The sequence below is a fragment of the Neomonachus schauinslandi genome, chromosome 6 (assembly GCF_002201575.2).
Source record: "Neomonachus schauinslandi chromosome 6, ASM220157v2, whole genome shotgun sequence".
NCBI classification, from domain to species: Eukaryota; Metazoa; Chordata; class Mammalia; order Carnivora; family Phocidae; genus Neomonachus; species Neomonachus schauinslandi.
Genome location: NC_058408.1, coordinates 37,746,346 through 37,770,956, shown reverse-complemented (window position 1 = coordinate 37,770,956; position 24,611 = coordinate 37,746,346). Strand labels below are relative to the sequence as shown.

General features: G+C 39.2%; 1 protein-coding gene across 1 annotated transcript; it reads left to right on the top strand.

Moving 5' to 3' along the window:
* Positions 1–18,742: 18,742 nt before the first annotated feature.
* Positions 18,743–23,790, top strand: SPATA45 (spermatogenesis associated 45). Its single transcript, XM_021682550.1, has 2 exons — positions 18,743–19,059; positions 23,771–23,790. Exons 1-2 carry the CDS (start codon positions 18,783–18,785, stop codon positions 23,788–23,790), a joined length of 297 nt encoding a protein of 98 aa, XP_021538225.1. The 5' UTR covers positions 18,743–18,782.
* Positions 23,791–24,611: the final 821 nt, after the last annotated feature.

Here is a 24,611-nt window from a genome sequence, read left to right as displayed (position 1 = left end):
CATTTGTGGCCAAGGTCCTGCCAAAGTGCTGCCAGCCCTTAGGAGAATTACAACAGAGAAGCACAATGGCCATGATGGGGAAGGTTCCAATTAGCTACAATCATTTTAAGAAGTGCACTTCAAAGCAAGGTTCCCAAATTAAGCAAAATGGGACATCTGTTTTAATTGGCAAGCAGAAGCCTCCCAAAGGTTATCAAAATTCCAAAGTAGTTTCATCAAATGACTCTTGTTGCAAAAGGCTAATGAAAAATTAAAGCTGTAAATGGTACTTAAAACAAAAGACCGTAAGACTGATGTAACTCCTACTGCATCTCTCTTTCCTCTTTGGAGTGCTCATTCTACAAATTCTCTGTCTAAATTGTTTTTCCAGCTCTAAACAGACTACACAACCATGAACAAAAGTCCACCAAGTGAATGGCCTTATAGACACCCCCATATCTCCCTTCAAAGTAGAGTCCCTCTATGGGTCCCTCCCAGAGTTGTCAAAACTGAGGAATTTTCTGGAACACTGCTATGTTATTTCCTTAAACAGCCAAAGAGAAACTGGTAAATACCTGCAGAGGGGATCCCCAAAAAACTGGCAGAAGCCAGCAAAGGGTGAAATTCCTTATCAGAATCTGCTCTTCCTAATCTCTGTCTGTGGTGCACAGTCAAGAGAAGACAATAACATTTCCATTGTCCCTTCCTTTCCAAATCCAGACCTACTGACTACTGATCCTTTCTCTCCCAGGGAAAGCTACTGTCTTCTTGCTTGACTCATTTTCATAACGGGGCCTGGCTTTCTACCTGCCTGAGACAGGCAGGTTCCTGATTCTCTCTTTTGGTTCTCATTGGGAGCAACTCTGGATTTGGGGAAAGTAATAAATATCCTTTGCACCCTGTCTGAGGACCCCTCTTACACCAAAGGGGAGTTATTCAGTACTGCCAAAAATATCTGAAGTTAAAACTATGTACGCAGAGGGAAAAAGTAAATTAAAGATAATGTAGTTGAATAGATTACAAAACTAGAAATGCAACTCAAAAGGCAATTCAAAGTTCACCTATTCTTTTACCAATCCCAAAACTTCCCCTATTACATGACTTCAAATTATTGGCTTTAGGAAACCAAAGTCCTTCAAAAAAAAACCAAACAAAACAACTTGCATTCTTTCTCTGTCGCTTAGAGTCATACATCTTATCACGTATTTAAAATATAAACACAGCTCACAATTACCTGAGACTGAAAGAGAAAAAAGGGAAAGAGGCCCTTTTCACATACAAACTGCTGAAAGGGCTCTTGTGCCCAAACTCTAGTAGAGTCTCCTTAAGATTAATTCCAGGGAGGGGCGCCTGGGTGGCTCAGTCGTTAAGCCTCTGTCTTTGGCTCAGGTCATGATCCCAGGGTCCTGGGACAAGCCCCGCATCGGTCTCCCTGCTCCACGGGAAGCCTGCTTCTCCCTCTCCCACTCCCCCTGCTTGTGTTCCCTCTCTCTCTGTGTTGCTCTCTGTCAAATAAATAAATAAAATCTTAAAAAAAAAAAAAGATTAATTCCAGGGACACATAGAAATCTTAAAAATTTTCTCCACAAAGATCCTCCACTGTAGGGTCTTTGCAACTATCTGTGTGTATGTCTCTCTGTGTATATATGTAGTAAATGTGAGTTACTATTCTACCTCCAGACGGTACTGCTAAAATTAATTTGCCCAGGCAAGCGCTTATAAGGACTGGACATTCTAAAACTCTCAGATAAAAACTAACCAAAATGTGTTTTTTTCAAGTTCTCATGATCTGGAAAAATATTGGTTTGGGTTTTGGTTTAATTGAAATAGATGTGTCTTTAGAGTTAACAGCATTAAAATTAAAACTTTAATTCTGCCTGGGTTTACAAGAAGTCAAATAAAGTTGATGTGATCTCTGTTATAAAATGTAAAAAAAAAAAAAGCATCTGGGTGTCTCAGTTGTTTAAGCGTATGCTTTCAGCTCAGGTCATGATCCCAGGGTCCTGGGATTGAGTCCCACATGGGGCTCCCTGCTCAGCCGGGGAGTCGGCTTCTCCCTCTGTCCCTCCCCACCCCAACCCCAGCTTGTGCTCCCACGTGCTCTCTCTCTCTCAAAAATAAATTTAAAAATCTTAAAAAAAATAAATAAATAAAATGTTTAAAAAAAAAAAAGAAGAAAAGAAAAACCCAGCTTGGGAGAATTAACTGACCTTAATGTCTCATGAAGTTTTTTGGGGGTAATCTAAACATAATTATTAAACACAAGTAAATTAAATAGGTGTAAATAAAATAAAATTTTAGGTAAACTTTTAAGTAGTCTCCCAAATCTTTTTGGTAACCTAAAACCCTAAAGTTTTGCTGAGTTACATTAAATGATAAATTTAGTTAAATTCATTAAATATCTAGATCATTTCTAAATAATATAAAATACTGAAATATCGATTACTGGACATAGATTTATTTACTTTTTGGCTTCCTTATTACAGAGAAACTAAAGATATGTTTGGGTCTGTTAGTAAACATGCTTGGGATTTATTAAATATTATATGATGGCGGTGGCTGGCTGGCTCAGTTGGAAGAGAACATGCGACTCTTGATCTTAGGGTTGTGAGTTTGAGCCCTATGTTGGGGGTAGAGATTACTTAAAAATAAAATCTTCAAAAAGAAAAAGATTTTACTATGAAAAAGTACATTTCTAAAAATTGTGAAATATATTCATCAGTATACCAACTTAAAAAAATACTGGTGTAATAGAATTCATCATTGCTTACTTACTAGCTTTCACTAGAAATTAAGGGTTTCTTTTTTTTTTAAGATTCTATTTATTTATTTGAGAGAGAGAGAGTGAGAGAGAGCATGGGAGGGGAGAGTGTCAGAAGGAGAAGCAGACTCCCCACTGAGCAGGGAGCCTGATGTGGGACTTGATCCTGGGACTCCGGGATCATGACCTGAGCCGAGGCAGCTGCCTAACCAACTGAGCCACCCAGCCGCCCGAAATTAAGGTTTCTAAGAGCTAAAAAATTCTAGTAAGGGAAACAACACTCCATGCAAAAGAAGTAAGCTGTGTATTTTTGGTTACAATAAATAAGAGGGATGCGAATACATTTTAATTGAGGGAGAAGAAAGTAATCCCGTCCTAAAGTGAGGCTGGTTATTTAAAGATGAAAACCTCAGGACAAAATCCAAACGTAAAAAACAAAGTTGCAGAAGATTTGTGAAAAAGGAATCATTGGAAAGGAATTTTATGGGTGGTCAGGACTGACCATACTTAAAATACATACTTACATACATACTTAAAATAAGTATGTTTTAATATCAAAAGTAAGTTGGTACAAAATAAAAATTTGGTTTTCTCTCTGTTAAAAGGACAAAGGGTATTTTTTGTTGGTTTGTTTGTTTAGACTTTTGGTCTGCTTAAATCTTTTTAACCTGGAACATTCCAAAAGATTTGCTAAACTAAGTAGGCTCACTTGATATGTTAAATTATATAGGAAGCATTGCAAAATAAGAAGTAATACTAAGTTTTCTTTATGTTGTATTTGTAAGATTTGGGCACATGTGAAAGCCCATTCTGCTTCTACAAACAATGGCCCCTCACTACCAGACGTTTGCCATCCCGATACCCTTGTAACTTAGCAATAGTCCAATCCTGAATCTGAGAAATTGAACAATGGCTGTAAATTAAACTGTCAGGGATATGGGAAAACCAAGACAGCTGCTTGGTTTTTCCCAGGTCCCTGGCAAATCCCATTTTTTGGGTTTTGCATTCCTTTACCCACCATAAGGAATTTAAGATGACGCAAGTTATAAATAGACATTGGTGGGGAGACTTTATAATATTGCAAGAACAGTCCACAGGCAATATCTGACTTGTCAGGTGCATAATCCTAAAAAAATTGTTTTTGTCTCCAGAGGCCTCAGACGTCTTCCCTTTGGAGCCTTTGAACACCTATAGCTGGACTTCATTCAACTGCCACTTCATAGGGGTGATCGATATCTTCCTGTTACTGTTTGTATGTTTTTCCAGATGGGTTGAAGCCTTTCCCCATGGCAAGTCGGGTGCCTTTAAAATGGGTAAAAAAAAAAAGAATGTTTAAAAAAATGTACTTCCCACTTGGGGTACACCTTCTATAATCTCTGGTGATTGGGGCACTTCACCAGGCAAATCACATGAGCCTTAGTAAAAACCTTACAAACTTTTAAAAATTCTACCAGTGTACTACTTTCTGCTGACCTTGGTTGTCTCATGAAAGCACGACCAGCTACTGTAAGTCTCTAATGTCTGTTATCCACAGGTTAAGGAAGGCTCCCTGGGGGCGCCTGGGTGGCTCCGTCATTAGGCATCTGCCTTCGGCTCAGGTCATGATCCTGGGGTCGAGCCCCGCATCGGGCTCCCTGCTCAGCGGGGAGCCTACTTCTCCCTCTCCCACTCCCCCTGCTTGTGTTCCCTCTCTCGCTGTGTCTCTGTCAAATAAATTATTTATTGTAATAAATAAAGCAGGGAGCCCTATGTGGGGCTCGATCCCAGGACCCCGGGATCGTGACCTGAGCTGAAGGCAGATGCTTAACAACTGAGCCACCCAGGTGCCCCTAAAATCTTTTTAAAAAAGGGGGCTCCCCAGATTCCAATTCAAAGGATTCTGTTGGTCCCAGTTTAAAGCCTGATGATTAGGTGTTCTGAAAATGTTATCAGAGAAAGACAGCCCTTGAGCCCCATTGAAAGGGACTTTAGCAAGTGCTCCTGGTGACCAACACTGCTGCAAAAGTAGAAGGCATTGAGCCCTCTACAGATGCTGGGGATCTCCAAATCACACTGGCAAGGAAAGAAGTAGCTGGCACCGAGGTAAACTGCTTCTGCCCAAGACAACAGGTCAAGACTTCACACCTGAACTAAACATGAAACCCTTTCTCCTTTTCCTTACCTTGACTCTGGCGTTGGCCGGGAAGGATAACATTCTCATTTGTATCTCCCAGGCCATAGCTAAAGGGGTGACCTCTGGAATTGAAAGCAACCTTTTATTTCAGGGTCACCCCTCACAACCCCGGGACAGCAGCTCTTTCTGCCCACGGGTCCTGTCCCCGTGCTTTAAAAAAACCACCTTTTTGCACCAAAGACGTCTCAAGAATTATTTCTTGGTCGTCGGCTCCGGACTCCACCCCACCAAACCTCATCTATATTCCAAAACCCCATCATTAAGATCCAAACAATTAAATGCACCATCTTCTGGCACACCTTTTTAAGGACATTAAATTGTATCTACATTTCCTTCTGGAAGCTACATTATTGATAGAAATGCTTTGTTCTTGTAGATTGCTAAGATATTTGTAAACTGAGGGAGACTCATGTCTTGCAGGATTGTGATCTCTATAAATTAACTTTTTTTTTTTTCCTTTCCTTAACTTTAGGGCAGCCAGGAGTGTCTGAAGAATGTCACCTATAATCCCATGGGCGGGGGGGGGGGGTTGTGGGGTGTCAGCTTCTGCTTTGTCCTCAGCTTGCCTTCTGCTCCCTCATCATTAAGAAGGAGGAATTTATGTTACATGTGGAGCTTTAATTTTTGTTCTAATTTGTTTTTTTCATCTTGGAAAAAGGATTCCAAGGATTCCCTTGGTAAAAGCCTGTTACATTCTTTTGTATCCACTTTTGAATTTGGTCTTTACATAGATGCCATTAAGACAATTCTTTAGGATGAGAGCCCTGTTACATTTTGCAAACACTGAAGTTTCTCTGATTCAGAAGATCCATTGTCTGGCCATTGATGAGTAGGATGTATTCATCTCAATAGTGAGTCAAACCTAAGCCTTCTTATGGTTTAACCAAGGATACAAGAGGCATCCCACAAGAGAATGTAAAATATGCTGCCCTCACAAGATCTAGAGTTCATTTCCAAAGATAGACTATGAAGTAAAGGCCTTTGTTGCTTATTTTTATGACTAGCAAAAATACGCTCTCTGGTCTTCACCATCTGGAGGGTGCACTTACTGGGGTGTACCTGATAGCCAGTTGAATAGAGTGGGGTTCCAAGACATGCTCTTGGGCTGGCTGTGTCAGCAATCAGAGGAGTTTGTCATAAGGGGTCCCAGAACATACTGGGCATTTGTTATCTCAAACTTTGTTGTTCGTGAGTGCTGGAAAAGTCCCATTTCAGTAGCACCTGCTCGTGTCACAGATTAGTGATCTGTGACTGGAGGTGTTCCATGTTCCTGTGGGAGACTAGAGACACTGTTTTCATGACACCATCCTTATTGCCTGTGCAACAACAAAGGCCTTTGCTATCATAGTTTATTTTTGGGAGTGAAGTTTTTGGATCACGGGGGCTATACCGTCTGCAGTCACTGCAGGGACACCTCTTGCGTCCATGGGAAAGATTTATTCTGGGGCGCCTGGGTGGCTCAGTCGTTAGGCGTCTGCCTTTGTCTCAGGTCGTGCTCCTGGAGTCCTGGGATCGAGCCCCGCATTGGGCTCCCTGTTTGGCGGGAAGCCTGCTTCTCCCTCTCCCACTCCCCCTGCTTGTGTTCCCTCTCTCGCTCTTGCTGTCTCTCTTTCAAATAAATAAATAAAATAAAATAAAATAAAGATTTATTCTAAGCTTTGGAAATGAGCTCCAGGACTTCCCATAAAAAGGCTTATTGGATTGTGTCACTATTAGAATAAATATACTAATGGAGATCCTACTCATTAATGGCCAGATGATGGGTCTTTTGAGTTGGAAAAACTTCTACATTTGGAAAATTTTTTAGAGAACTCTCATTCCAAGCAGTTGCCCTTCCGGTATTTATGGGAGGATCAAATTTAAAGAAAAACACAATAAAATTTTAACAGCTAGCCTCAGGGAATCAATAAAATGAAAGAATAAAAGTCAGAACAGAAATTAAACAAATCTGACATAAATCCCCCTTTTGCTCTCCTTTATCCCCCACTCCCTGTCCCTGACCCTCTAGATATTTTGGATCTGGGCCCCTGGTCTAAACTCCCTTTCTCAAAACCCAGCCCCATCTCCTCAGCCAATTTCCTTAAATCCTGAAATTCCACCTTCCCCAGAAAAAAACCATCTAACAACCAGCTGCCTGTTATAATTTCCCTTTCTTCATGAGATTTGCAGAGAGCACTTCTGCCTGATCTCCAGGCCCAGGGAATACTGTTTGCTTATGTAAATACTGAATGTCAGGAAGTGAATTTAGCAAAAGTGCCCAGGAAGAGCAACAAGGCTTTCTTTGCTACCCCTTATAATTCAATTCCTCCTACTTTCCAGGGAGCTGTAATCAACCTCTGCCAGTTTCAGCCATTCCTATGCCAAGTCCTTTGTGGATGTATCCTGGACCCCTAGGGCAAAGAATTCATGTCCCCAGGACAGCAGCAGATCTTTTAAATTATAAAATCCCTTCACCTCTGCTCTTGGAGTGATGTGAAAATGTTGGGGTTCGGGAGTGAACAGTCATGAAAGAATTCTTGAGATGTCTTTGGTGCAAAAAGGGTGGTTTTATTAAAGCACAGGAATAGGACCCTCAGGCAGAAAGAGCTGCACTGGGGTCATGAGGAGTGGCTGATTATATACTTTCAAGTTGGGAGGGCGTTAGGGATAGCTTAAGTCTCTAAGGAATTTGGAAGCAAGGTTTCCAGCACCTTGAGGGGCTAGCTGTTGTTAGGAAAAGGTCATTTACTACTGTCTAGTAAAACCTTAGTCATGAGACCCTTCAGATGTATATCAGCGGGCCATATGCTTGGAGGATGATCACTAACATATATCTTGGGGTGGTGGGTAGAGATAAAGGAGGCTTCCAAAGGGATTTTCATATGTTGAAGAAGATTTATAGGATCCTGGAGTTAATGTAAAGCTAAGGTTGCCTTTTGCCCATATCAAAGTATTAACATCGAGGCAGTTGAGTTCCAAGAGGAATGTCACCCTGCCTGTATCAAGGACTTGTCAATGGACTATAAGTTTTAAGTAAATTTAATTTTGTTCTTTTGCCTTTGTTCTCCACATCAGGAGGATCCTACCAAATTTAAAGACAAATTAGAAAGATTAGTGGTTATTTACAACCCCACTCCCAGGGACCTAGACTGGCTATGAAGGGGTGTTCTTCCTACCCATGATTATATGATGGTTAGGAGACAAGCTAGATGGTCCCTGGAGAAAACCCCCTCAGAGAGGAAACAGATGGCCTGAGCCTTTCCCAGGCCTTCCTGCACATGACCCAGAAACGGCTCAGCCGGAGGCTGATATCCAAGGCCTCAATATAGGAGCTATATTAGAGGTGTTCCCCCTCAAAGTAAATTGGTCTGAGGTTGAACGATGTACTTAGAAGAGCACATAAAAGCCTTTGTTGAATGTATATACAAACTTTTCAAAGGCAAACTGTTAAATCCAGAAGCCCTGGAACATAGGAATCTTTTAATTTCTGCTTTAGCAGGAAATTTTCTCCCTGATATTAAATAACAAATCCACACAGTTGGTTGGTCAGGGCAACCACTAAGCATAATAATGGAGGCAGCTACTTAATTCTTTGAAAAGAGCTTGCCAGAAAGCAGGAGGAAAAAAGAACTCATAGCAGCAATTCTTGCTTTGCAACTTGAGTCTTTGGAAAGGTGAAAGCATGACTGAGAGTAATTCAAGGCCCATTCAGAGCTCTCCCTATTTGCCTCCAGGCAATCACAGATATTGCAAGAATGCAGGTCACTGGAAGAGAAATTGTCCTGTACTTAAGAAAAAGTAAAGTTTAAGAAGCAATTTCCCTAAACCCCATCATCCTGAGAAAATTTGTTTTTCTCCTGAGAGACAATTCCCCCTTAAATGACAGTGTCAGCCAGGCCTCAGTCACACCCCAAAGCCCACCACCATTAACCTTAAAACAGAGGATCAGGAATTGGATTTCTTATTTGGCACTCATGGGACTTTCTCTACCATCTCTCAGAGGATTTATCTCTACCTGTCACCCCTGATTCTAATCAGGGGGAATCAAACTAAGCAGGGAGCTCTTATAGATGCCCTCATCCTCCTAAAGGCACTGGCTGAATGAGGCCATAAAGCCTCCAGATTTAAACTTCAATGGGTGCAAACAACTGTTAACTACTTAGGACCTGAGATATCTCAGGGCATTCAAAAGCTGACTCCAAAACACCTTGAGTCAATTTTCTTCATCCCTCTCCCCAAAACAAATAAGTGGTTATTATGTAAATTTGGGGGGGCAGCTGACTATTGCAGCCAATGGATTCCTGATTTTGTAGACTTTGTTAAACCTCTGTATGCTCTTCTCCCAGAGACCCCCCCCCCCCCCCCCCCCGCCCCCAGCCCATTTCCTGGCCTTCAGAGATATTACCATCTTTTAAAGCCTGGAAATTAATATTGTCAACACCCCCAGCTCTAGGCTTACCTAATTTTAACAAACCTTTCCATCTATACTCCCCTGAAAATAAAGGCATTGCTATAAACATTCTATGACAATCTTGCCTCTCAGGTACAACCTCTAGTATATTTCTCATGCCAGTTAGACCCTATAGCACTGGGTATGCCCTCATGCTTATGTGCACTGATTGTTTGGGGCTCAAAATAATGCTCACGCTAAAGCATCACATCCTGTGGTGGCCTACCCTAAACTCATGATAGCAAACCAGAGCAAATCCAGGAAAATGGGGATAGGATACCTTAGAATGTAGCCTGAAATCTTTACTGGGAGAGTAACCTTTGAGTGAGGGAAAATTGTTGGCTTAAGAATTATTCAAATTGGCTTTCTTATGTGACAAATAATTGCATTGTAAAATAATGATGGAGAATTACTGTTGGATACAACACACACATAACTTTCTGAATTAATAATCTAATCTAATCAATGTACATTTTAGAAAAACTCATAATGCTTGTGTTGGGGCTCAGGGTAGGTGACCCTAAAATATGCTATGTTGGCATCTTGATTATTTTGAATTAAAGTTACTTAAGAAACAGCCAGTGTGGGGCACCTGGGTGGCTCAGTCGTTAAGTGTCTGCCTTCAGCTCAGGTCATGGTCCCAGGGTCCTGGGATTGAGCCCCACATCAGGCTCCCTGCTCCGCGGGAAGCCTGCTTCTCCCTCTCCCACTCTCCCTACTTGTGTTCCCTCTCTCGCTGTGTCTCTCTCTGTCAAATAAATGAAATCTTAAAAAAAAAAGAAGAAGAAAGAAACAGCCAGTGCAAAAAGGACACACTGACCCTCCTTTGTCTCCAGAAAGCAAGAAATTAACCTCCCATGTGCATGGTACCCTCCCTGTATCAGGATGTAGAGAGACATCCTTATCATCAGAGAGAGAATTTAGGATGAAGAAGCCTATATAAACAAACCTTGTTACTTTTACTAACTGACTACCCCCATCCAAATTGTTTAGAATTCCTTACTAGTTTAAGTTCCCAAACATAAGTTTTCTTTATCCTGTCAATTGCAATTTATCGTTTCTTTGTTTAAAAAAAGCTGCCTGCCTTAGTCATATCTGTAGGACCTCGTATGTACAAATTAAATTTGATTCTTTCCTGTTAACTGTCCATGTCAATTTAATTCTTAGACCAGCCAGAAGAAGCTTGAGGGTAGAGAAAATTTTTTTCTCCCCAACATTTGCTTTATGTACTTTATGGTTTACAAGTCCCTTTATCTGTTATCTCATTTAATCCTCACAATAGCTCTGTAGTGATATCAGCCCATTTACAGCTAAGGACACTGAAGTCCAAAGATGTAGAAATCTTCCTCCAGATTGCACTCTAAGAAGAGAGGATTTGAATATAGCCCCAAGCCCTCAGGTGCCAGGGTTGTGCCCAACCAAGTAGGTCTCTTGATAAGCCTTTTGGATTATCTGGGAAATTTGCTAAAAAACAAAACAAAAAAAACTCCAACATTGGCAAAATACCTTCTCATCTTCAGGGGCCGCCTTGCATTAGGCTCAAGAGTTGTGTTTTTGTTTTTGTTTTTTTTACTGCAGTCTCATCAGAGTTGGGTGGTCTTTTTTTGCTGACCCTTCATATAGTTCTTTAGGGAATTCATTTCTCTGGTATTGTGAACTACTTTCTTTAATACCAATCTTACTTCTTCTATCACAAATTCTTGTAAAGAGAGAAAGAAATTATGACTTTTGTATTTCTAAAATGTATTTCTGAAGATTTGTTTTTGTGGGAGGCTTCCTCTTCTGAGAAAAAAGATAAATGAATAAAATAATTCCCAAGTAAAATATGAAGTTTTAATAAAATCAATAAAAATAGCTATGATTTACTAAGTACCTACCTTAAACCTTTAAACTCTAAGCTTCATGGGGGTAGGTATCCATTTGTCCCTAGTACCCAGAACAATACCAGGCACAGAGTACATGTTCAAGAAATATCAGTACATGTAATAAATTGATACCAGGCACAATGTAAAAATGTAATATTTCATTTCATTTACATGTATATCTCATTTAATTCCAACTCCCTCCCTACCTCTTACCACATACACACAAACATACAACTTAATGGAATAGATATCTTTATCTCAGATGAAGAAATTGGTATTAAGAGAAACTGAGTGATTTATTCAAGGATACATGGCTGGTTAGTAAATGGTCTCTCTACCTCCAAAATTTCTCTTAATTAGGGTTCTATGAATAGAACAAAATTGGAATGGCTTAGATCATAATATTCCATCACCAGGGTAACATTTCAGTAGGCTGATCCAAACCAGTGGATTTCAAATAGGCTTTGGGTTGCTGCACATTAAAGGTAATTTATAATAACATACCTGTAGAAACAGTAGTATATTTTCTATATATACGCAGTTGATTCTTGTTATTGCAGTAGGTATGTTCTATAAAGTGGCCCCAAACATCGAATTATCAAATACTCAGCCACTGCTCCTAGGGGAAATACAGGGTTACGTTCTTGTGAGCCTCTGGTCATAACATTTTTGTCAACCAATCAATACATAACCTTATTTTATGTATATAACATTATTTAATACATACTATTGATTCATTAACATTGAACTCACAACTAACAGCATTATAACTCGTGCCTGAACAAAGCTTATCTAACACATATAAGGCACATTACAGCCTTCTTGCTGCTTAGGAGCACTGGACAGCGCTTTAGCAGTATACTTGGGGGGCATCCTAAAAAATAATGACACTAAATAGATCAGGAAAAGGACACTTGTTTATAGTATGAGAGCTGAAGCAAGAACGCAGAGTATCCCCTTGTTTGACCTTAGCTGGGAATATGCACATCAAGGAGACTAAAATTTTTGCTACTCTGTGCATTTCTGGGAATGATGATGGAAATGCCACAAGTATTGATTTTGAGATAACAAATTTTTATGAGTAGACAATTTTGCTAATATGGACTCCATGAATAATGAAGATGTTCTTTCTGTAAATCCTTAATATTTTCAAAGCCCTTTTCTTAATTTTGGGGTTTTTTTAAGATTTTATTTTATTTTTTTAAGTAATCTCTACAACCAATGTAGGGCTTGAACTTACAACCCTGAGGTCAAGAGTCACATGCTCCACCAACTGAGCCAGCCAGGCGCCACTCAAAGCCCTTTAAAAAGCCATAGGTTGTTCACATTACTTATCTCTGTTTAAAAGACTAAAACTGGGTGAATTAATCATAGAAATCATCCTGTTACTATGTAATACACAGAGTCAGTTTCTTTTTTTTTTTTTTAAAGATTTTATTTATTTATTTGAGACAGAGAGAATGAGAGAGAGAGAGCACATGAGAGGGGGGAGGGTCAGAGGAAGAAGCAGGCTCCCTGCCGAGCAGGGAGCCCGATGCGGTACTCGATCCAGGGACTCCAGGATCATGACCTGAGCCGAAGGCAGTCGCTTAACCAACTGAGCCACCCAGGCGCCCCAGAGTCAGTTTCATAGGCATGTGACCTCTGCACCAACACAGGGACGCTATGCTCAAAAGGGCCCCACACTTGGTTTAATGCTCTGCTGTTGCCATCTTGAAATTTTCAATGAATTTTCAATAAGGGGCCCTACAATTTCATTTTTCACTGGGCCCCACAAATTATGTAGCTGATCCTGGTTGCATAGCAAGTAAACAGATCAATAACTGGAGGGACAAACAAAACAAAACAAAAAATAACTGGAGGGACAAAAAATAACTGGAGGGACAAATTTCCCCAACTTATCCAATTGAACAAATCCTTTATTTCACAGTGCCTAATTGATATATTAAAGTTACCATTTATTGAGGATTGGCTATATTAGGTCATTTAATCCTTATGACACTCTGTGAGTTGGACATTATTTCCAATTAAATAAGGAAACTGAGTGCCCAGAGAAGGTCACTTAACTAAGGTCATACAGTTATTTTGTATGACATATAAAACATACCTTGTTTTCTTTTCTTTTCCTTTAGTCATGTCCCAATTTGATTTCAGCCCCTAGAGAGGATAAACAGTAAAAGTGTTAGAGAGGATATAATTCAAAAAGTTTAAATTCTGATAAATTAGTGTCTCTAGTAAAAGTAAGTTGAAACTGATGACAACAATGAGGTATTTAAACTATTTAAATAAAACCATATTTTGTTTCCACTACACTGGATAATAATTGGTGGTTGGAATAGAGTTAGCTTTGTTGAGGCCAATTTAATTCTTTTTTTTTTTTTTAAGATTTTATTTATTTATTTGAGAGAGAATGAGAGAGAGCACATTAGAGGGGGGAGGGTCAGAGGGAGAAGCAGACTCCCTGCCGAGCAGGGAGCCCGATGCGGGACTCGATCCAGGGACTCCAGGATCATGACCTGAGCCGAAGGCAGTCGCTTAACCAACTGAGCCACCCAGGTGCCCGAGGCCAATTTAATTCTTTAGTGTTAATTGAGTGTGTAAAATATTTTGTCTTCCTTCAATTTAAACTTGCTAGATCCAATGCTGAAAAGGCATCTTTTCTCTTTTCATGTCTGCAATTGACATCTTGTCTAAAGAGAAAGTTTACTTAAATCATTTGAATACCAAGGGATCATTTTCTGGTGGGTTGTGTATTATCTTTTATATTTGTGAGCAAATGTTACTGGATTTATACATTTAAGAAGGTCAATTTGTCAATTGCTTTTTATTGGGCTCCTACATTATATGAGCTTGAACTCCAATTTTATTGTGAAAGATATGCTGCCTAAGCTTGAGGATTTTTCAGGGAGATAGGAAACAGCAATGGGAAATGGAAAAGATGTGCCTGCCAGAGGTGGGAAAATGAAACTGCAGTTCAAGAAAAAATTGTTTTCTTCTCATATCCTTTACCTTAAAAAAAAAAAAAATTCTCTTATGCTATTAAAATTCCTAGAAACAAAATAAGGATAAGAGATTTAGATCCCATCTGACATGTTGGATTAAAGGAAAATAGCTTTTCTTGTTTTTCCCAGTCCTAAAATTTTGGGAGCAGACCTAAGCTCAACCTTCACCGGGGAGCCAAGCCCAGCCAGACCTTCAAACCAGAAGCCAAGTTCTCAGGTGAGCCCAGCCCAGCTCAATCCACCACTGAGCATGAGAATAAATGTTTATTGTTGTATGCTGTTGAGTTTTGCAGCATTATTGTGGCAATAACTGCCTGAGACAATTCTTTACCATCTTTCAGAAAATTCTAGTCTTCCTTGAGCTTTGGACAGGGGGAGGGGGAAAAAAGTTCAAATTCCATTCTCCCTTAAACTATTTCCTTTTGTTTAGGGACAACTATTTTCTGCAGGTACAAACACATGTAAGATTTATGTGTTAGCCAGAGAACTTTGAAACATACCTCTTCTCCTTTTGTGTATCCAGGAATGACAAACGATGACTCTGGCAGGTTTCCTAAAATAGTGTGTGTTTGTGTGATTTTTGTCACTCCAGTGTGTTTCAAAGTGTATTGTTCAAAGTGTAAACAACCTACAAGTCTAACAATAAATGGACTAATCAAATATATTATTTTAAGTCCATATGAAAGACTACCACACTGTCATCAAATATTTCATTTTTATTATGAATGACATATATGTAATGGCATGAAAAATTCTCATTATATAATAGTGAGTGAATAGGAGTCAAGATTTATAAGTAATATACTTTTCATTCATTCAACAAATATTTATTAACCACCTGATATGCATTAGGCAATGTGCTAGGTGCTGATTCCAATTTTATTTAACAGTTTTATTGAGATGTAATTAACATACGATAGACTGTATGTGTTTAAAGTACAATCTTGTAAACTTTGACATATATATATACACCCATGAAACCATCACCACAATCAAAATAATGAACATAGTCACCACCCCCAAAAGTTTACTCATGTCCCTTTATAACCCCCGTCTGCTGCCCTTGTCCTCAACCCCTTTCCATTCCCAGGCAAACACTGATCTGCTGTCCCAGTAGAGTAGTTCACATTTCCTAGCATTTTATATGAAGGGAATCATATAGTATATATTCTTTCTTGTCTGGATTTTTTTTTTCACTCAGCATAATTACATTGAGATTCATTCATGTTACCGTGTGTAGCAATAATATATTCCTTTTTTATAACTGAGTAGTGTCCATTGTGTGGATATATGATAATTTGTTTATCCATTCAACTGTTGATGGATATTTGGGTTGGTAGAACTTATTGGCTCATAAAAATAAAGCTGTGATGAACATTCATATATAAATTTTCTTGTGTACAAATAGTTTCTTCATACACTTGTATAGAGACTTTCACTTTTTTTGGGTAAATACTCCGGACTAGAACATATGGCAGATAAACGTTTAACTTTTCAACTACCGCACTGTTTTCCAAACAGTTGTACCATTTTACAACCTCACTAGCAGTGTCTGAGAGTTCCAGTCCTCCACATCTTCACCAGTACTTGATTTGGTCGATCTTTTTAATTGCAGCCATTCTACTGACAGGCAGTATCTCACTGTAGTATTGATTTACATTTCCCTAATGATTGATGATGCTGAGCATCTCTCTGTGTGCTGACTATACCATCTGTATAACTTCTTTACCGCAGTGAAAATATAATTTCTCTGTTTTATGGCTTCTATTGTTCCTTTTTGAAAAGTCAGCTGTTAGTTTAACTGCCCTTCCTTTTATTCTCTCATTGCTTATAAGATTTCCTTTTTTTCCAAATTCCACTGTAATTTAAGTGTGGATTAAAAAAAAATCTTGGGGTGCCTGGGTGGCTCAGTTGTTAAGCGTCTGCTTTCAGCTCAGGTCATGATCCCAGGGTGCTGGGATCGAGCCCCGCATCAGGTTCCCTGCTCAGCGGGGAGCCTGCTTCTCCCTCTCCCACTCCCCTGCTTGTGTTCCTGCTCTTGCTACCTCTCTCTCTCTGTCAAATAAATAAAATCTTTAAAAAATAAAATAAAAAAAAATAAATAAAATCTTGACTGCTATTCTTTAAGCTTCTTGAGTCTCTGGAGTGGTATCATTTGTCAGTTCTGGATATTTCTCAAACATCTTTTTAAATCTTGTCTCTGCCTCATTTTTGTCCTCTGGATTTCCCATTTCCTGTAGGTTTGACCTTCTCACTGTGTCCTCCACATATTTAGCTTTTTCATACTTTTTGTCCTTTTTTGTCCTTCTATGCTGCATTCAGGATAATGACTTCTGATTTATCTCCCAGTCCTCTAATTATCTCTTCATCTGAATCCGTATCTGCTGCTAAACCTATATGAAATGTTATTTAATAACATTTTCTCATTTCTAGAAATTCTTTTTGGCTTCTTGTTTCCTGAAGACAGCTGCAAACTTATTTTCTCGTTTCTTTAGATGTAGTCTGTGTAATTGTTCTATAATTCATCTGATGCTTCTCCCGTATGTAGATTTCATGGTTTTGTTACTGTTGTTCTCACTTTATGATGCCTCATCTACCCTTGTGCTTGATTGCTTATCCTTGGCTGTGTGCTCTTTGTTGTCTTTGACAAAGTATTGGGGATTCCCCGAGGCCCAAGATGAAGTTCTTCCAGAAAAGATTTGAGTTTGCTTCTGTTAATCACTTGGATGTAGTCCCAGCCTGGAACCCCTTTAGCTAAATTCTTGCTACCACCCTTGCTTCGCAGCTTGATGTTTCTTGCACCATTCTTGCTTTTCAGCTTGACATTTCTTGTAACCGCCCTAGCTGTGAATTTGGGTTGAAAATCCATGTGAGAGTCAGGAAGCACTTACAACTTTTCATGGAGGGATTTTCCCCCAGAGCTGTGCCTAGTGCTAAAGCAACATTCTTCCTGCAAGTTCGTGATGGAATGTGAGTTTATTTCTTATTCACTCTCACCCTGAGGGGGTAGCCCTTTGGATGCCAACTTAATATGGAAAAGGCCTACTTTAGGGTCTCCACTGTGCATAGGCTTTGAGCTTTGATTTTTCTGTCCCTTGCCCTCTAGGCTAGCAAAATGACTTCTTTAACCTCCAGGATTAGAAAATGTCCTCAGGCAAGCACAGGTTCTGTCTACCTCTCTGTCCTTGTTCTTGCTTTCCTTCATTTTGGACCTGATATTTTCTAACTCTCTTATCATTTCATTATTAACAAATTAAAAAAATTTTTTCCCCATAATTTTTAGTAGTTTTCACTGGGAGTTAGGTCTGAATAATCTAGTCCACCATAGTCACTTAAAAGAAAGTTCTGTTCATCGATATAAAATGTTTATGTGAGATTTTTTTTTAATGTCTGAGAGTAGCCTTTGTGTGTAGAAAGGACTATATAGTTACTTGGATTTCAAATTAATATTGATTTTATAAAATTAAAACATTAAAAACCTTTCTGTCAGCCTTTGATTTCAACATATAATTCTTATATTCTATCTATAAATTGAGTTATTTTTATATATAGAATATCCTCATTTTCTCTGAAATTAATGTTCAGTTAACCAAGTTGAAAAGACTAAACACCTCTAAGTAATTAGTCCATTTACAAACTTAGTTAATGCTTTAAATATTTAAATATTTTAAACTTCTTTTGTAAGTTGAACATATTTGATTTTTAAGCACTCATATGTCTGAAAAGACAAATTGATAGTCCTAACAAGCAAAATCTTCCTAAATACTTAACATTTTACGTTTTTAAGTTTATGTTCTGCCATAGCCATTTTAATGTCTTTTTCTGTACTTTTTATAATAAAATCCCTTTGGATATTTACTGGGAAAGAAACATCCAAAATGTTAATTTGGTTGTCTCTGGATCAAGAGTGATTTTAGTGGGGCGCCTGGGTGGCTCAGTCATTAAGCGTCTGCCTTCAGCTCAGCTCATGATCCCAGGGTCCTGGGATGGAACCCCACATAGGGCTCCCTGCTCCGCGGGAAGCCTGCTTCTCCCTCTCCCACTCCCCCTGCTTGTGTTCCCTCTCTCGCTGTGTCTCTGTCAAATAAATAAATAAAATCTTAAAAAAAAAAAGTGATTTTAGCTTGTGTACCTTATGCTTTTATGCATTTTCTTAATTTTCTACAATGAATATGTATTAGTCATATTACAATACACTTTAAGGGACTCTCATTGTCCCTTAAAGCAAGAATCAATACATAGCGTTAGTTTCAAAAACAAAATATATTCTCTTACTAAAATCCTCTAGCCAACATATAGTACATCATTAGTTTTTGATGTAGTGTTCAATGTAAAATCCTCTTTTTATGATTTTTTTTTTCCTGAAGAAACATCAAAAACCAAAAAGATCTTCGGAAACAATAATAAAAATGGAGTGAGATATGGGGTGAGGAGCACAGCGGTAGTGGTATTTTACAGGAGGAGAAAGAGGAACTGACTGAAGACTGGCCGCTAGGGCAAGCAACCACTGATAGTATTTTGTCATTTGTTTGCAGGACAGTAAGAATCACTTGATGACTGGTTTGTCAGCATAATGACTTCTACGAACAGAACCAGTGAAATAATTACAAAGCTCAAAGAAAGCGAACAATGTCTCCTGAAGGAGATAAATGAAAAGCGTGAATCCAACTGCCTTGTGGAAAGAAGCAATCAAGTCAGTTTACTGAGAGTTCAAAAGAGGCATTTCAGTGGTGCCTATATGCCCTCAACTCACACCCAAATCAAAGAATATGTTCCTGACAGTGGCAGGAGCTCCTGGCTCACACTGAGTCTCCTTGCTCACACGGAGAAAAAGCACTTTCCTGCAAAAAGTAAGTTGTTGTGGTAGGATTCCCACCCAATTGACAGGAGGGATTTATAAGTAAACTTGGGGAGTTTCTGGGGTTGAGAGAGTTTCAGGAAGTATCTCTCTGGGATAGTTTAAAGGAAATCTGTCTGAAGTAAAAAGCATCAGTAAACAAGGTTCTTTGATATAAGATCAGAGATTCTCAGTTTCTTGTGCTTAGAGAATCCCAAACTCCACCTCCAGACGGACTCATTCAGTAGGCTCTCCTTTGGTCCCCAGAATCTGCATTTTTCAGCAGGCTAAGGAGATGCTGATGCTGATGGCCTGAGAACCATATTTAGAGAAAAGCCGTTATAGATAATTATAAGAGACCACAAAAACTCCAGAGACCTCCTCTCACCAATTTCTGTTGCCTATGCAAAAATTTCACATGCAAAATTGAGATACAATAGAAATTATTTTGATGACAAATATCAAACAAGAAGCCCTGAGTCACAATAATAAAGTGTGGAAGGAGGTTGGCATGGGGGTTTGTGGTGGTAGTGATATTATTTTGCAGGAGGAGGAAGAGAAAGGGTAACTACTATTGATTGGGAACACTTGTTCCTAAGTCAAGATAAGCAACTGATGGCATTTTGTCATTTATGTAAAAAGAAAAAAGAGTACAATTGTATTAAATACAAACAACACATGATTAAGTTAGATCAGAAACAAAAGAATCACTATTTTATTTTATTTTATTTATTTTTAAAGATTTTATTCATTTATTTGACAGAGAGAGAGATAGCAAGAGCAGGAACACAAGCAGGGGGAGCGAGGGAGAGGGAGAAGTGGGCTCCCCGCTCAGCAGGGAGCCCGATGTGGGGCTCGATCCCAGGACTCTGGGATCATGACCTGAGCTGAAGGCAGACGCTTAATGACTGAGCCACCCAGGCACCCCAAGAATCACTATTTTAGAGATTTAACTTCAACAAGATTAACTTGATGAAGGAGTTGTGACTTTTCATTTGCCCCAAGCTTTTAGTAAGTGGGATAGAGAGGTGATACAGTGTGTCATGGGAAACTGAGATTCTCCATTGTGCTTCAAAGTTAATCTGTAACAGCCATGTGTTTATTTTACTCAAAAAATAACTCTTTACAAGGAGGAGTGCATCTAGTGTTCTAAGTGGATCTGCACAATCTTTTATTCTGCTTGAATTACTTGGAACTAGATGAGGTAAGCCACAACTAGTAGGTTAATTCTCACAAGTTTAATGGTGGTTGGTAATATCCACCTTCTATGACAAACATAGTTTACCACTTTACATGAATACACATGGTTTTCTACAAAACAGAGTCTAACAAACATAATTTCCATAGCCAACATTAATGATATCGAGGTTATAAACCAACAATTCTGGAACGTTGAAACAAACCTTTAAATATTGCAGAAAAGCTCTTTGTTTCTTTTAAGTAAGCAGACTCAAACAGAAATTCAATTTTATGATGACGAGATACAGAACAAGCATAGACCTAATTTTTTTTTTTAAGATTTTTATTTATTTATTTGAGAGAGAGAATGAGAGAGAGCGTGAGAGGGAGGAGGGGCAGAGGGAGAAGCAGACTCCCCGCTGAGCAGGGAGCCCGACGTGGGACTCGATCCCAGGACTCCAGGATCATGACCTGAGCTGAAGGCAGTTGCTTAACCAACTGAGCCACCCAGACGCACAGCATAGACCTAATTTAAAGGTTATGGTAATTGGCATGTAAATACATGCTTTTTCTTTTTTAGTCTAAATTAGTAGTTCTGAAAGGGTGGTCTGGGGAACCCCTGTGTATTCAGGTCTTTTCAGGGACCCACAGGGTCAAAGCTATTTTCATAATAATGCTGAGATATTACTTACCTTTTATATTCTCATGGGAGTACAACAGAGTTTTCCAGAAGCAGTATGATATGCAGTCACATCATTTTTCTGACCATTAAATGGAATGTTGACTTGTATTCTTGAGCTTTAAATTTTTTCTCCATTTAAATTTCTAATGTGGTAAATATTGAGAGGTACAACACACATGAACAAAACTTTGATAGGGTTTTTAATAATTTTTAAGAATATAATGGATCTTGAGACCAAAAAGCTTGAGAACCACCTGTTTGAACAAATGGTAGGTAATTATTGACCCAGTACTGTGTATTCTCAAAAGCTCATTAGAATTTTTTCCCCATTAATCTCTACTTGAAACTTAAGGTCTCTGGTTTCAACTTTAGATAAATAAGAGATATTGGGGGCTTTTTTTTTTTCCCCCACAAGTAGAAAGCATGTGGGTATAGAGAAGGGTGCTGACATTTTTTTGAGTGTCTACTTTATTCTGAATCATGTAGAGGCTTGAAAAAACAATAATATCCTTCTATTCCTCAGTTTATATCAATTGAGAGACGGATGGAGGTAAAAATTGGCTTTGTCACTTTGTCACTGGAAAACTATCTATACTGGGAAATTGGCTTAAAATCAGTGAAAGTTAAACTCAGCCCAAAAGAGAACTTACCACATTCCAAACCAAAAGTTCAGCCCCACCACACTAGACTGAGAACAGATATGAGAGAATACCTCCTCCCCCAGGAGGCCAGAAAAAAAAATCCTCATTTGTAAAAATAAGGAGACGGGACGTTACTTATAAAATTTGATGAACATATTACTCTAGTAAACCATCAACAAATATGTATTGAGTTGAATGATAAACATCATTAACTGTAAAATCACATCCTTTTTCTGTAAGAGGGCCCACTTCTCATCATCTACACTTAGTTTTCAGGTGATCTCAATGAGACAGATTGCTGGTCTTCAACTGTTAGAGAACTTGAAAATCTCACCTCTATCCTGCACATTTCTATTTCTGGCCCTGACCTTTCTCCTGAGTTGGAGACACCCATCCTGTAACACAATACCTGGCTACAGTGTTTGTCACTCCCTAACGCTCCTTGATGGTGTTTTTTCACTGCTTTATCCATTCCGTTCCTAGAATGGTGTCTGGCATTAATTAGGCACTCAGAAAATATTCATTTGATGACTGAATAAATACTGGGACATAGAACGTATTTTTCCAGAAGTAATGGTAAATCTTACCTCATTCCTCTCGAGACCAGTAGCTGTGCCCTTGGGCGATGGCTCACAAACCTAGAGTTTCCCATGGCACATTTGTTGTTGCAGAATAATCTTTAGAAATAGAAGAGGATAATAAGAAGGTACATCTTGCTGGATATACACAGTAAGAATTAGAAAACGCTCTTTTCCTTCATACATACCTATGTTAGAGGAAGAAGCACATTCATTCAGCAAATTTTTATGGCACTGTTCTCTGCTTGGCAGTACAGTGATAGATAAAACCCCTGCCTCATAAAACTTAGATTTCAGTGGGTACTTGAGTGGATAGAGGCAGGGAATTTTTAAGTGGGTAAGTGATATGGAGGAACATAAAGCAGCAGGATGGGAGTGAAGAGGAAGTGCCGGGTAGGGGTTGCACTGCTGCTCATAGAGCTATGTGGTTAGCATCAGGAGATGTGGGGCAACCCAGAACTCCTGGCTTCCTTTTTTCCCCATTATTTTTATCTTATTATTTTTTTTCATCATGATAAATATACTGTTTAATCCCCATCACCTATTTGAACCATCCCCCCACCACTGGTAGCCATATCATATGACTCTATAGTTGAGTCTGTTTCTTGGTTTGTCTCTCTCTCAGAACTCCTGGCTTCTTGAGGTAGCCCAAGTAAACAGGGATAAAGAACAAAATGAGGGGGCGCCTGGGTGGCTCAATGATTAAGCGTCTGCCTTTGGTGCAGGTCATGGTCCCAGGGTCCTGGGATGGAGCCCCGCATCGGGCTCCCTGCTCCCTCTCCCACTCCCCCTGCTTGTGTTCCCTCTCTCGCTGTGTCTCTCTCTGTCAAATAAATAAATAAAATCTTTAAAAAAAAAAGAACAGAATGAGATTAGTCTTAATGGTCTCAAGTAGTGGTGAGGCCATGAGTGTTAAAGCTGAGAATGGTTGGGACTTTGCTAAGAGTGCTTCGGGTTCTGGGGACTCCTCTTTGCTTCTACCAATAGGGATGTGAAGACCAGGGAACAGGTTTTCTTAGCTGGAGATCTCCAAGCTCTCTTCTCAGTCTTCCACTTGGAGATGTGGAGGCCCAAAGTAGGGCATACTAGCCTTAAAAACAGAAGATGCAGGTATCTTAGTTCAGGCTGTTAGTTTACAACAGATGGGGTGGCTTAAACAACATTTATTTCTCACAGTTCCGGAGGCTGGAATTCTGAGATTGGGGTGCCAAAATGGTCAGGTTCTTGACGAATGCCCCTTCCTGGCTTAGAGAGGGCTGTTTTCTTGCTGTGTCGTCACACGGCAGAAAGAGCTAGCTAGCTCTCTGGCCTCTTCTTCTAAGGGCACTAATCCCATTTATGAGGACACCACCCTCATGACTTAATTATCTCCCCAAAGCCCCAGCTCTTGACACCATCACACTGTCATTAGGGTTTCAACATAAGAATTTGGGGTGATGGGGGGGCATAAACATTCGGTCATTGCACTTGGGTTCAAGTTCTGCTTCTGCCATTGACTAATGTCATGCGCTTAGTCATTTAATGTTTCTAAGCCTTCCTTTCTGTATCTGTGAAGCAGTACTCATCCTCTCTGCCTTCAGGGTTATTCTGGAACTACGAAATGTATTATACGTTATCTAACAACTACTTCTTTTTATTTTTCAGATAATGCCATATTTGGATAAAGCGCATCTCCAGAGACACAAAGAAATATAATCTCTTTGATCCTTCCTCAATGTCTGTCTTATTTACAAATATTAATTATAAAAGAAGAAAAAAAAATTATTCACTGGATCACCAAGAAAACATTTTATTGTCACATAAAACATATCTTATTCATTCCAAACCATTATTTAGACTTGGATGTTCTGGAGAGGTTTTGAGTGATTAAAGATAGTTTCAAAGATGAATGACCAAAAAGTTCACTTTACAGTGATCTTCTTTTTTGTAAGCTAAAATGTTTTATTATTTTTTTTAAGTTTTTTTATTTATTTAAGTAATCTCTACACCCAACATGGGGCTCGAACCCACAACCACAAGACCAAGAGTCGCATGCTCTTCCAACTGAGCCAGCCAGGTGCCCCTAACCTAGAATGTTTAAATAGCTTGTTTTTGAAATTAGTAGATGTGTTGACCAATCCCACTAGTCAAGTTGAAGACTCAAGTTTCTCAAAGCTAACACTTGCTTCTATTGTGTAATTGCATTAACTTACTCTGTTAAAGCTGCGATTTTGATAATTTGAAGAAGTACATACTTGAGAAGGTAATATAAGGTGCCTACAGAGACTTCTGTTCTATTTCATTACCCAGCTCCAAAGTGGGCATTGCCAGAATCATCTTGTGGCCAAACTCCATTTGGCTACCATCACCTCTGTGTCATTGTTTCCTGGATAGCAGACTATTTTTTGATTTTAAGCTGGTGTGTGTTCCATGTTGTAGCCTGAGGTCATAGCCTATTCCATTTGGTAAGCCAAGCACTGCCTGGCTTCTTGGCACTTGTCTTTAC